This window comes from Elephantulus edwardii, unplaced genomic scaffold, assembly GCF_000299155.1.
Source record: "Elephantulus edwardii isolate Elephantulus edwardi_28Jun2011 unplaced genomic scaffold, EleEdw1.0 scaffold00266, whole genome shotgun sequence".
NCBI classification, from domain to species: Eukaryota; Metazoa; Chordata; class Mammalia; order Macroscelidea; family Macroscelididae; genus Elephantulus; species Elephantulus edwardii.
Window position 1 is genome coordinate 1,869,358 of NW_006400016.1, and position 12,882 is coordinate 1,882,239.

The following is a 12,882-nucleotide window of genomic DNA, read 5'->3' on the forward strand; positions in this document are numbered from 1 at the left end:
GGGGCCACATGGGGCCAGTTTATTGCAGTTAAATACCTCTCTATGGTTTTTTTTGTCCATTTTTTTCCATAAAGAAAATTAAAACACACACACGCACACACACCCAAAGGAGAACAAGGACCAAGAGACAAGAGGTGGGGGTGGGACATGGCCTCCTTGTGCAGGTTCAGGCCATAGGGAGGACCCCCAGGGGCTCCCTCCTTCCCATAGGCACCCTGTCTCAGCACCTCTAGAGACCAAGGAGACAGCAGGATATGTCAGGGCCCCTGTCCGTCCTCTTGCCTCCAGGCAAGACGAGATGTGCTGGGGCACAGTGAGGGCCAACAGAGGGGAGACAGACAGACAGATGGGGGTGGGGGATGTCATTTCCAAGTTGAGGTGGGTGATGGGGCTGTATCCACAGAAATGCATTATTTATTTCTCCCCATTTTTTGTTAAAAATCTACTATAAAAAACGCAGCTGGGGGAGGGGCATCTGTCCCTCTCTGTGCTAAGGGCTGGGGAAGGGGCTGCAGAGAGCACAGAGGCGGCTCCTGTGCACACGTCCGGTGCAGTGGCCGTCACTGCCGGGCACTCTCGCCCACCATCTCTAGGTTGTGCTGCTGCAGCTGGGCTCGAAGCAGGGCATTCTCGTTCTTCAGTTCCTCGATCTGTAGACACACGATTGAGTGCAAAGGAGAGGCTGGCTCCATGCGCCTTTGGGGCGCCTAGTCGCCCCCTACCGTCCCAGCTCCAGGCCTGGACCCTCACCTGTTGCCTCAAGAGCTCATTGTCCATCTGCAGCCGCTCAGCCTCCTTGAAGGTCTCCTGCATGCGCTGGTTGGTCTGGCGCAGCTCCCGGATGTAGTCGCAGGCCTTTGACAGGATCCCTCCTTTACTCTGGGCAGTGGGACAGAATGTGCAGTGAACACCCATCACAGCCTCTACCTATTGCCCAGCCCAGGAAAAGTCCTGTGTCTAGTGTCCACCTGATCTTTCTGGATGGGGCTTAGAGAGCTGGGAGCCACTGAAAGTTGGGGGCACTCACCGCTCCTGTCTTGCTGTTGTCTGCGTTACAATCTGGAATGATTTTTGAAAGCTGGACGATCCAGTTGTTAATCTTGTCCCTCCGCCTCCGCTCCACTGTGGGAAGGACAGCAACCATGACGGCTCTGCTTACGGCACTTCCTATGTACTTACTGCTAAGCAGCTTAACTTCAGAAGACAGTCACTGCGACTGCCAAGACTCCGAAGCACGCACAGCTCCTATCCTCAATCAGACAGTGAGCAAGAGCAGGGCCAGGATTTGAACCCATGCAGAGTGGCTTCCATGCCTACTTCACGTTCTTTCTCAAGAGGATCAAAGATATTCTGAGCTACAAGTGCCATACACATCCTTTAGGCAGAAATCAATGCTGGGGCCTACAAGTTTGTGGGTTTTTTGGTTTTTTTTAAATCTACCCAGAACATTTTTAGAAATGAAAACATTTTCAAGCCTGCATTTTAAAATGCAGAACCAGAATGCTGGCTAGAATGGGCATACAATCCTGCAGGCACAGTGTTAAGGGTTTCTCCTGTTTGTGGTTTAGGTTTATAATTCTGCCAAAAATCAACAGTTAGGTCACAGCCTGCCCTGTGATCACTTACACTACACCACGGGACTAGTTAGTGTACTATGCAATTTAGATGCATGAAATCTTTATGGGGATTGGTTCCTATGAAAATTAGGTGACTTTTGGTCTATTGAGGGGATTGGTAGGTGAGCCACCCTGCTGGATTTTAAAAGCCAACTGCAGAAGGTGAGGGGGACATCACTACTCTCAAGAAGAGCCACGAATAGAGCAGGTCTTTTGGACCCAGGGTTCCTGCACCAGGTTAACTCGAGTAGGAGAAAGGCAGCGTGCCCACTCAGATAGTGACGACACCTCTCTGAATGTATGTTGGCTGCCATCTTTGAGTAAGGTATTGCTATTTCCTACTTGAGTCAAAATCCCAGGCCAAGAGATTTGATTGTTATGCATGTGTTTTTGCTCCACAGGCTAAGACTGAACCAGTTGGAAGCCCTGCCCTGCACTGAGAACATTCTAGACACAGTAGACATAAAGAGTGAGCAAGAAGACTGGAGACGAGAGATGGTGTTAGGTGGCACGCCATCTCTCCCATGGCGTGAGAGAGATGAGCTTCTGTGGCAGGAGGCTGGTTGCAGGGCAGGGTGCCTCCAGGCACATATGTGTCTGCAGAGCTAAAGAACTGTAACACATGTAACATAACTGAGAACACATAACTGTAACACATGTAACATAACTGGGCTCAGGCCCAGAGAAGCACAGCAATGATAGGCCTAAGTAGGGCGTGGCCAAGAAGCAGCTGACAGCTGTCTTGGTTGGATGCTGTCCTAAAGGAAGAAATGTATTCTGTCTCCTGAGTTGTATCCTATTGTTTTCCCAATATGTTACATAATTACTGAATACAGCAGTGAGTTCCGTGTGGCCACTGCAACAAATTATGAAACTCAACAGCATAGAGTGCTATTGGAGAATGGCTGTGGGGGTCACAAAAGGTGAAAAGGGTAGAGTGGAGATATGTTTGACCTTCACCTCACAGAAACCAACTTTGTGTTGATCTTGAGTTTCATCTCACCCCTGGAATTCGGGGAGTTTAGATATCACTAGATCCCAGCAGGCAAGAATGGGCCAGTGCCCCATTACACAGGCCTGAGTGGCTGCTCTCCAGTTACCGGCACCCCCTTACGTTGTGTTCCCACAGTCCTTGTATTTGATAGTCTGTAGTCCCTGGTCTCCCCCCAAAGCTCTCGGCACCTTGATTGTGTCTTTTCCTCATCTCTTTAACATAAGTTTGACCAGGTCTTACCCTAAATTAAAATCCTCCCCAGCATCAAGTCCCAGACTGGAACTCGTGGCTTTCAGGAGTCTAGGCCCAGTGTGAGCTCTACCTTGGAGACTATCTTCAGCCATCACACTGATTTCCAAGACTGTAAGTCTTAATAAAAGAGCTCTGATGGCCTAGTGGTTAAGGAACTGCACTACCAACCTAAAGACAGGTGGCTCTATTAGCTGTACTGTGGAAGAAAGGTGGGCAATCTCCTCCTGTGCAATTTATAGCCTCTGAAAACTTACTGGAGGGTCAACTATGAGTTGGTTCCAACTCAATGGTACATAACAACAAAAGCCTCAACAGTAAAAAAAAAGCCTCATCTTTCTTTCAAGGTGTATTTGAACTATTAACATTGCGGTTAGCAACCTAGCATTTAACCTACTACGCCACTGGACTCTTTGTCTTGGAGAATTGGGACAGCAAACAAATGAAAGTAACTAGATTTGTTAATTTGTTGCATAAAACTCCTCAACTTCCCATCAGCTGAAGTGAGCGGCAGCTTATTCCCTTCAGATGGGCACATGCTCCCTCCCTCTGGCTCCCTATGACACCTGCCCAGGGTCTGCACACAGCAAAGCCTGAGACCTCTGGCTCGGGGCCGGAAGCAAAGCTGTCCCAGCCCTCCAATACCTTTCAGGAACACCACATGTGGGGGGGGAGTAAAGCCAGACCCAGCTTCTCCTCCCCCTCAAGTCATGTTGGTGGTAGCTGGGGAAGGAAAAACCCACATGGGTCCCAAAAGGTGGGTGAGAAGGGACTGGGCCTACATCTAGGTGAGACTCAGGGAGGAGTTAGTTTTCTAGGGTTGGACAATGGCGACGGAGACTGGACGACAGCATTCCAGGTAAGAGTGAGAAAAGAAGGGTGAGCTCTACTCCTTACACCCTCCAAGGCCAGCACCCTGCCTTTTTCTCAAATGACACTCAGAGAGCACGAGCAGGCAAATCCCACTGTCTTCCCTCAGTAGTTGGTTTCATCCTCTTCCCCCTGACCAATCCCTTCCAACTCCAATGGCCTCCTCATTCTAGCCCGAGGAACACTCCCTTACTACTTGGATTTTTCCATGCATCTGAAAACTGGACAATGAATAAGAATGACAGAAGAACTGATACCCTTGAATTGTGCCGTTAGAGAAGATTCATGAATGTAACATGGACTTCCAAAACTGCAAACAAATCCGTCTTGGTGGAAGTGCAGCTAGTGTGCTCCTTAAGAGGCAAGGACAGTGAGATTGTCTCACATTCTGTGGACATGTTGTCAGGAGGGGGCAGGGGGAAAATATCATCGTACTGGGAAAAGTGAAGGAGCTGAGAAAGATAGGTAGACCCTCAACAAAATGACCGAGACAGTGACCATAACAATGGGCTGAGATTGTGAGTATGGTGCAGGACAAGGCAAGATTCAGATGTGGTTCATAGGGTCCCTATGAGTCAGTCAACTTGATGGCAACTAACAATGACAACAATGGCCTCTCTTTCTCCCTTGTCCTCTGAAAACTTCTCAATAGTTTCATAACATGCTTCAGTACTGACCTTCATTTTGCCTGGCCCTGGGCTCAGTGAGTGTGCTGGCCCTGGATACGGCTATTATTGTGAGCCATCAAGAATGGCCAGGCTGAGATCTTCTGGTGCCACTGAACAAGAAGCAAGAGAATGTAATACAGTCTTCTTGCTCCAGCTACTCCTATGGCAGCAACACCTATGGCCGAACTGGAAACCTGAGATGAGGTGGGATCTTAGGGCTGGAAGAGCCAATAATGGCAGGCCTGAAAACTCTGTTGGACAACTAGGAGTGGAAAGCTCATATTGGCAGGACTAAGGATTTATTGTTATTAATCTGGATCATAACCTTTTGACTTCTTCCCCAGCCCCCTAAATAAAAAAAGAATGGCCAGGCTGTACAGTCTTTAGGACCTCTATGGTCAGAGGGGTGACATCACCGTCTGACACAAGAAGGAGCAGTGCTAGTAGTCCCATTCAGGCCTGGCTCCACAACCTACTACTTCCTGTGGCAGCATGCTCCACTCCCAACATTTCAGCCAAGGAGCTTTATGGTGGAAGGTTTCTCAATTTCTCTACCTTTCTCCAGTTCAGCCATCAGAAGCCTAGGAACTCTAGCTCATTCTACAGCCCAAGCCATCTGTAGGCAGGGAACAGTGTCTCTGCCAGTGTATATTTACTCCTTAAAGATGTGCTGGCTGCCCTGCTATGTTGAGGTGCACTACAATGCTCCCTGACTAAATGTCTGAATCCAGAATGGGACCGATCAGTGTCTGTCCTCCCAACACTTACCATCCAATCATGAAGTGCTGGTGAGAAGCTGGTACCCACACTGCAGGGCTCAGGTCAGAACCAAAGACTGTGCAAAGTGACTGAGAGAATGCTGGGGTACATCCTACCAGAAAGACTTACAAAACAAACATTTGGGCTGGTTCTTGAGAGCAGGGGCATCAGATAGACAGGTGCGAAGACTATAGAAATGGTGACAGAATAAATGTGGCCGAAGGTGTAGTGAAAAGGTAGGGGGAGAAGAGTAAGAAGTTGTTGTGAAAAGAGGCTGTTAGGGCCTAGAATGCCATACTAATGGGTCTGGATCTCATGCTCTGGGGTTGAGAGCCTTTCTTTATCAAGGAAGGTGACAATGTGGTCAGACCTGTGGTCTGAGTCCATTTATGGCACATTTAAAACACAAGAGAATTCACTAAGACCAACACTACACTGAATGCTTCAATGATATCCACACAACATTTAAATTTAGAATTAAAATTTAAATTAAATTTTAAAAAATTAAATTAAAATTTAGAAGTAAAACTTGCCAACACCAAAGGGAGACACAGACACACCTGCCAACAGAGCTGGAGATTTCGACATTCTTCATAATAACAGGCAAAACAATGGTATGAAAGTCAAGATACAGGCAGTCCATCTGAGTTACAACAAACTCCACTTAACAAACTCCATCTATCTTTTTTTGCTAGTCAGTAGGCAGATTTGGGAAGTAGATATAGGAAGTGAAAAAGAAGAGGCCCACACAGGTAACTCTCATCAATTTTTCTGACTGAAACACTTATATCAGGAATGACTGACAACAAAGTCTTCAGCACAGAAACCAATGTAGGTCAGGGACTACACATACAGAAAATGTGAATATTATCAACCAATCTGACCCAAAGAGGCTTATGGAATCTTACTCAATACCAGCATTTGATACACTTTATCTTCAAATGCATAAGGGGACCTCACCAAGGTGGACCATATGCTTGGTCATAAAATGTCATTAATGTCAGGTGTCACTGAAAGCATCCTGACTCACAGTGATCCTGGATGACAGACCAGGACTGTCCCATGGGATTTTCGCAACTGTAACTGTTATGCGAGCAGAACACTCAGCCCTTCTCCCACAAAGAGGCCTGAGGGGTCTGAAGGGCCAATGTGCAGAAGCAGTTGAGGATTTACCCATTGATGTCACTGGAGCTCCACGGTCATAAAATACGTTAACAATGAATATTAAACAACTAGACTCATATATAGTAGCATATCTGACCACAACAGACATAAAAGAAATAAAAATCAAAGACAAAAAGAGATCCACAAAAACTTGACAATGAGGCAACCCACTTCTAAATGACTCAAGAATTAAAGAACAAATCCCAAGGAAAATGAGAAACTATTTTGATCTGAATGTCAACGAACAAACAACATATTCAAATAAGATGCAGCTACGTGTTACAGTGAAATTCACAACTATAAAGGCTTGTAATCAGAAACTAAATTTAAAAGCCTTAACATAAAAAAAAGCGCCTTAACATCACCTTTCAAAGCTAGGGGAAATGAGGTAGTATCTCATCCCAGTAGCAATAGCAAAGTTCAATAAGACAGCAAACAATAAACATTGTGCGAGGATGTAGAAGATTAGAAACTCTTATACACTGCTAGTGGGAACATAAAACAGTAAAACCACTATGCAAAGCAGTCTGGTACTTCCTTAGAAAGTTGAGACTAGAAATAACAGTGGACCCAGCAATCCCATGACAGATAAGTAAATAAGAGCACGAAACCAACAGATAAGTGCATACCCATGTTTGCTGTGGTATTATTTACAACATCAACAATATGGGAACAAATTAATGAATGGATGCATAAAAAAAACTATGATATTCATACACCACCAACAATTATGCAACACCAAAGAAGGATACTCTGAAATGTTGCACAACAGGGATGAATCTTGAACAAATTATGCTGAGTGACATGTCAGTCACAAAGGCAAAATATTAGGTTAAGACTATTATTATAAAAAAGGCTAAGAAAAAAGTTTCCACACAGCATCAGTCTTCAAAGATTGCAGGTAAGTTCAGTCAAGGGCAAAATACAGTAAGAAGCTGATCAAAGATTATAATTAACTATATTAATCAATTATAGTTAACATTATCAAACAAACTGGTTATGAATGAATGACTGAAAAATACAATAGGATATGTAAATTTTCAATCAAATAAAAAATTAAAAAAAAAAATGTTGTTGTTATGTGCTGACGAGTCGCTTGCGACTCATAGCGACCCTATGTACAACAGCCTTAAACTCCGCTCTGTCCCGTGCCTACTGCACTGTCTCTGACACTCCCATCCCAATTATCCTAGTCACTGAATCAATCCACCTCATAGAGGGCCTTCCTCTCCTGGGCTGTCCCTCCACCCTCCCAAGCATGATGTCCCTCTCTAAGGACCGGTCTCTCCTCACAACATGTCCAAAGTATGTTAGACTGATAAATGAAAGAGATAAACAGGGAACACTTAAAAATCAACAAAATAAAAAAAGCAATTCAATGCAGCATTTTAAAATCAGCATTCACATAACGTTCTAGACTTATGGTTTCCCCAAAGTTCTGACACCAGTGGGCCCCAATTCTGACAACAGGTAGGTGCTGAGCACAGGGTGTCCTTCTTTCATGGAAGATGTTTCTGTCCCAGTTCAATGGGGGCCCACTTCCTGACCCACTAAGTGCACTTGGCTCCCTGTGGCCCCTGCAGAGAGCCCAGCTTCTCTGGGAAAGAAAGGAAAAGGGGAAGCACATCTCTCATAGTCTGTGGATATGCGGGAAAGAGTCCGGATTAGAGTGGGCCATGACACTGGCTTCCATTTCTGGCTGGAGTTCCTCCCACTGCTCCAGAAAGAGAAATGGCATGTGGGAGCCTCTGCGGTGGACAGCGATGAGTTTAGTTTTGGGTAAGTTGGATTTAAGGTATCTCCTCTAAGCCATCCAGAGATGGAGTTTGAATGGGTTCAAAATCTGGGTCAGGCATTCCAGAGAGAAATGGAACTTTGAGCATGACCAGGGTCCCTGCTGTATATAAAACCCCAGCAGAGCCGTGGAGTTTTCACTTTTTTTTGTGGGTCACATGCCCTTTTCCAGAGAGAACTACTACCACTGCAGAAAAAATAATCAACACTTGCAGCTGGGGAGAGAATATTAGGGATATGACAAGAGCTACTGAAGGCATTAAAATTTTGTTCTGAGGTGACTAGACCTGAAGAAGGATCATCAACAGTCTAAGCAATTTTGTAACTCATACAAACTACAGCTATCACCCAAGACCTTGTTGAATATATAGATTCATGGGCCTTATGGCCCTGAAACTCAGTCAAAACCTTCCGGGAAGAGCCCTGGAAATGTCTGGATATTTAGCAAGATTTCCAGGAATGTCTGGAAAGCTTTGCTTTGAGGGGCAGGTGGGGAAGCAACAGTGTGAAGGAGCATAAGGGTGGGAGACCAGAAAGGAGAATAGGCCAGATCAGATACTTGGAGCTTGGACAGGACAGGAAGCCAGGGGGTTTGGCAATGGAGTCACCATCAATGACCTTAAATAGTTTGGAAAAGAAATGCTCCAGACTGGTGAGGGTACAAGAAGGATGGAGAGAAGGCAGGCAAATCTCATGCAGGTGGGAGAGGTAAGGACAGGAGATGGGAGCAAGGTATAGTTAGAGGGTATAAGCAAGGTTTGTAAAAAATTGCTTTGGTAGGAAGAGAATGATTCTAGACAGGAAGTAGACTAAAGCTGCAAGAGGCAGAGGAGGTAGGGTCCTTCCCAGTGTTCTTCCTTCTGTGCAGCCCACCATACCCTGTGCTATCTCAACTGACAAGTCTCGACTCTTAGAACCCTTCAGGATGGCCGCACCAATGCCATTTTACAAAGAACAAACAGGTTTGGAATTAACAATCAGTCTAAGGTCACACATACCCTTAGTAAGAGGAAACGGGGGACAGGAAGCTCACTAGAAGCCTCTCAAACTCCCTCTATCCTCCAGGCCAGATCCAGAGGACTCACCTTCCTTCCAAATCGACACTCCCCTCTGATCTCTCTCACACACAAAAATCTGACTTAAGTTAATCCTGACTCTTGGTCCTACTATGGGCCACTATACCCAAACAACCTGAAACATGGCTACAATGCCAACTGCGGCCCTGTCCTCATGTTTCTTCAGGATTCTCGGGGTCTCATCCTGGCATTCAAGTTAATCTCTGACTCTCCTGGGTTCTCCCCTCAACATGCCCCCCAAAGATTCTCTTCCAGGGCCAAATAAGGCGCAGTTGAGGTAATCTGACCTGAGCCACCTTCCCTGCTCCAGTATGTACGCCTGAGGCAGCCTGATCTGACCACCCTGTCAGTCAAAACTGAGACCTCCCTCTTCTGAGCCACCTTAACACCTCAGAGCAGGTTCCAGCCCTGGCCCGTTTTCTGAGCGAGTTACTGGGTGGCACTTGCACACCTCTCTAAGGATTAATATGGTTTCACGGGTTGGGGGAAGTTTCAAGAACGAACGGATGGAGTGGGGTGGGAGGGGGCGTTTATAGGGAAGGCAGAGGCTTCAGCCTCAGTTTCTCCCACATCCCATCATCACAGTCCTGGGAGACCACATGGGTGTCTCAGGAATGAGGGCAGCTGAGGCCACATGGGGGCTCCTACATCAAGCTGGCTGCCATGTGAAAAGGTGGGTACAGTGGAGATAAACCAGAAACCAAAGTTCCTGCAGTCAAGCTGATTCTGTCCATGATAGGCAGAGCAGAACTGCCCAGAGAGTCTCAAGGCTGTGAATCACTACAGAAGCAGATTGCTGGGCTGGACCATTTGACTTCTCAGTGACCTACTGAGCAGGTAAGTGAGGTGCCACCAGAGAGAGCTCTGTGGGTGTAAACCAAGCCAGACTTACAGCCATTGAGTTGATTCTGACTGACGCCCCAGGGCAGAGCTGGACTACCTCAGAGCACCCCCAAGGCTGGAAATCTTTTTAGACCCAGATTGTGGTGTCTTTCCCTTGAGGAGCAGCTGGCAGAAACAATCTGATGACTTTTTGGAGCTCAATGCTCAATTTGTTGCATCATCAGTGCTCCTTCTAGTGAAATCAGACCACTCCTTTTCCCTGGAAGGTGGGGAAATGCGGCAAACAATCCATAAAGAAAATATGGAAAACGCCCATTATAGAGTCTGGCTCTTAAAAATCCTCACTGCCAATGAGATGAAACCAATCCACGACTGACTCTCCAGTGGGTTTTCAGAAGCTGTAAGAGTGGGAGAATGCCCATCTTTCTCTTTCAGAGTAAGCTGGTAAGAGTTTAACCACCTGCCTTTGAGTTGGCAGTGCACCTCCATACCCACTAGGCCCCCAGAGTTCCCTCCAGCTAGGCCTGATTGGCATTAGAATGTGGCCAATTCCAGTTCATGCTCCCTACCTAACAACTTCCAACACCAAGCTGGGGACCCTGTCTGGTCCAGCTTCCTACCTTCTCAGCATTCAGCAAGTATGGCCAGACATCTGCACGCCCACTGGCAGGCTGGAGCAGCCTCCCCAGCTCCACGTCCTAGGACTGACTGTGCCTGTGAGGGACTGGCCTGGGCGGACAGGAGCCCCACCTCGTCCTCACCTTCATTGTGCTGGGCTCTCCTTCTCTCATCCCGGGGGGTTCTGGTTCCATCGATTTTCCTAGAAAAACAGCAACAGCAACAAACCCATTATCTCAGGTCCCATTTATCTAAGCATTTACTAAGCAATCAGATCTGAAAAAGATCTTTGTAAGATTAAATTCTTATTCAGGAAGAGAGAGGAGTCTCTCTGATAAGAGTGGGAGAACAGGTGGAACCGAGCTTAAAATTGTAAGAAAGGCCAGGCTTACTAATCTGAATGAGACTGGAGGAACCTTCACATTATGGCTCTGGTCACCCTTCAGACCTAGAACTTACTTTCCAGCCAAATGACAGACAGGTCTGTAAGGTGATCAGTAACACCAGAGAAGAATGCCTTCCTTAAAACAACCAGCTCTTTCAAGATTAAGGGCAGCAGTTTGCCCAAGAATGAAACTCAGAAAGAAGGAAGGGATAAGAAAGGACAAATGGAAGCCAGAAACACATGGAAGAAGTGGGAAGAGTGCTGCAATCACTTGGGGATTTTAATGCATATAATGTGTATGAACTGTTGACTGGACCTCAAATTTGCTGTTTAACTTTTCACTCAAATCACAACAAAGAGTTGAGAGAAAACTGTTCTCTTCACGTACACAACGGAAACAGAACCAAATCGACTGATATGCCAAGTGCCTGTTGTGTGCTAACCTGCATGGATTCCATCCCAAAAAAGTCCCTTGCACTAGACCCCCAGCCTAGGGCCTTCCCCTTGTCCCCTACCCCTGGGATCAAGGCTCCTGTACATACGGGGAATAGGGGTGTGTCCGGGGTGCAATCGTCCTCTGTGTTCCTGTCTGAAGCACATCCTGGGGGGTCATCATGACATAGAACTGGCCTGCAGGAAAAGTAGGGGTGAATGCCACTAGCGGGGGCAAGATTGGCACTGGGTGAGGGGCTGCCCTCCCTGCTGGGACTGTCGCCGCCCCTGCCCTCTGTCCTGGCCCCTTTCTCCCCTTACCTCCAGCCTGCAAGCTCTGATCTGTGGTCTGTACCGACACAGCCGTAGTATCTCCCACGCTGGAGGCTGGGAAATAGGCAAAGCGTGCCTCCCCACTGACGGCCTCAGGTGCCGGGCTACCACCATTACTGAAGGGATTTTGGATTACAGCCTGGGTATAGGACAGAGGCCACTCGTAACTCTTCTCTTTTCCCTCTTCCTATGCCCCTGTTGGTGTGTTTGATGTTTATCCTGTTTTCAGCGGGGATGGGAGGCCTCTCTGTGCACCGTTCTGCCCTGCGTTTCCGGAGTGCCCTATGCCTCAGCACTTACAGCCTGTTTCTACAATTAAGAGATTGCCTGCTACCCTCAGGCCCGTTTTACAGAGAAATCACTGAGGTCTGGAAAGGTAATCTTGCCCAAGGTTTCACCTCGCAGAACAGGAATTGTATTCCAGATGATCTGACGGCTTGAAGGCAGCACCTGCGTCCCACTTGCCTAAAAACCTTTGAGCTAGTGTCCCCCTCCGCCCCCCAGGGGTCACTGGGCACCTACCAGAGGAAAGGGTGCTGCGGGACCCGGGGGCACAGAGGCAGCGGTGGGGCCTGGGCGCTGAGCCGCCCCGTCCACACCCACCTGGGTCACGGCCTGCTGACCCCCCGTGAAGGCGGCCGTAGACACCACACTGACGGCGCCGGCCGCGTCCCCCTGGCCATCCAGTTGACCATCAGTCACCTGGACTACACGGTATGTCACCTGCAGGGGGCGGCAGAACATTGAGGCCGGCGCTGGGGCTCGGGCAGGGGGCCAGGCCCAAGCCCCCTCCCAGCTCTCGGCTTACCCGGCCTCGCCGCCCGCCCACCGGCCTGCCCGCCCAGTCCCCGGGTCGCCGCCTCACCTGTCCTCCATTATTCTCTGTGCGGAACTGGTACTGGATGTTGTGGTCGCCGAACGCCGCCTGCTGGACGCTGGCGATGGCCACCGCCGTCTGCTCTTCGGCCCCAGGGCCGTCCCCGCCTGGCGTCGGGCAGAGCAGGGCAGGGGGACGGTGAGCGGCCGGCCCGGCCGAGCGCCCGGCCCCTCCCGGCGGACGCAGCCGCAGCGGGCCCCGCGC

The 12,882-nt window shown here is 48.2% G+C and overlaps 1 protein-coding gene across 1 annotated transcript in view; it reads right to left on the reverse strand.

Moving 5' to 3' along the window:
• USF2 (upstream transcription factor 2, c-fos interacting) overlaps positions 1 to 12,882 on the reverse strand; it is a 14,332-nt gene continuing 1,450 nt past the window's right edge. Inside the window, exons 3-10 of the mRNA XM_006899730.1 lie at positions 12,667 to 12,785; positions 12,324 to 12,524; positions 11,790 to 11,940; positions 11,579 to 11,666; positions 10,795 to 10,853; positions 1,028 to 1,122; positions 751 to 879; positions 1 to 650 (exon numbers count right to left, since the gene is read on the reverse strand). Coding sequence (XP_006899792.1) covers positions 561 to 650; positions 751 to 879; positions 1,028 to 1,122; positions 10,795 to 10,853; positions 11,579 to 11,666; positions 11,790 to 11,940; positions 12,324 to 12,524; positions 12,667 to 12,785 — 932 coding nt within the window. The 3' untranslated portion in view covers positions 1 to 560. The remainder of the gene's footprint in view (positions 651 to 750; positions 880 to 1,027; positions 1,123 to 10,794; positions 10,854 to 11,578; positions 11,667 to 11,789; positions 11,941 to 12,323; positions 12,525 to 12,666; positions 12,786 to 12,882) is intronic.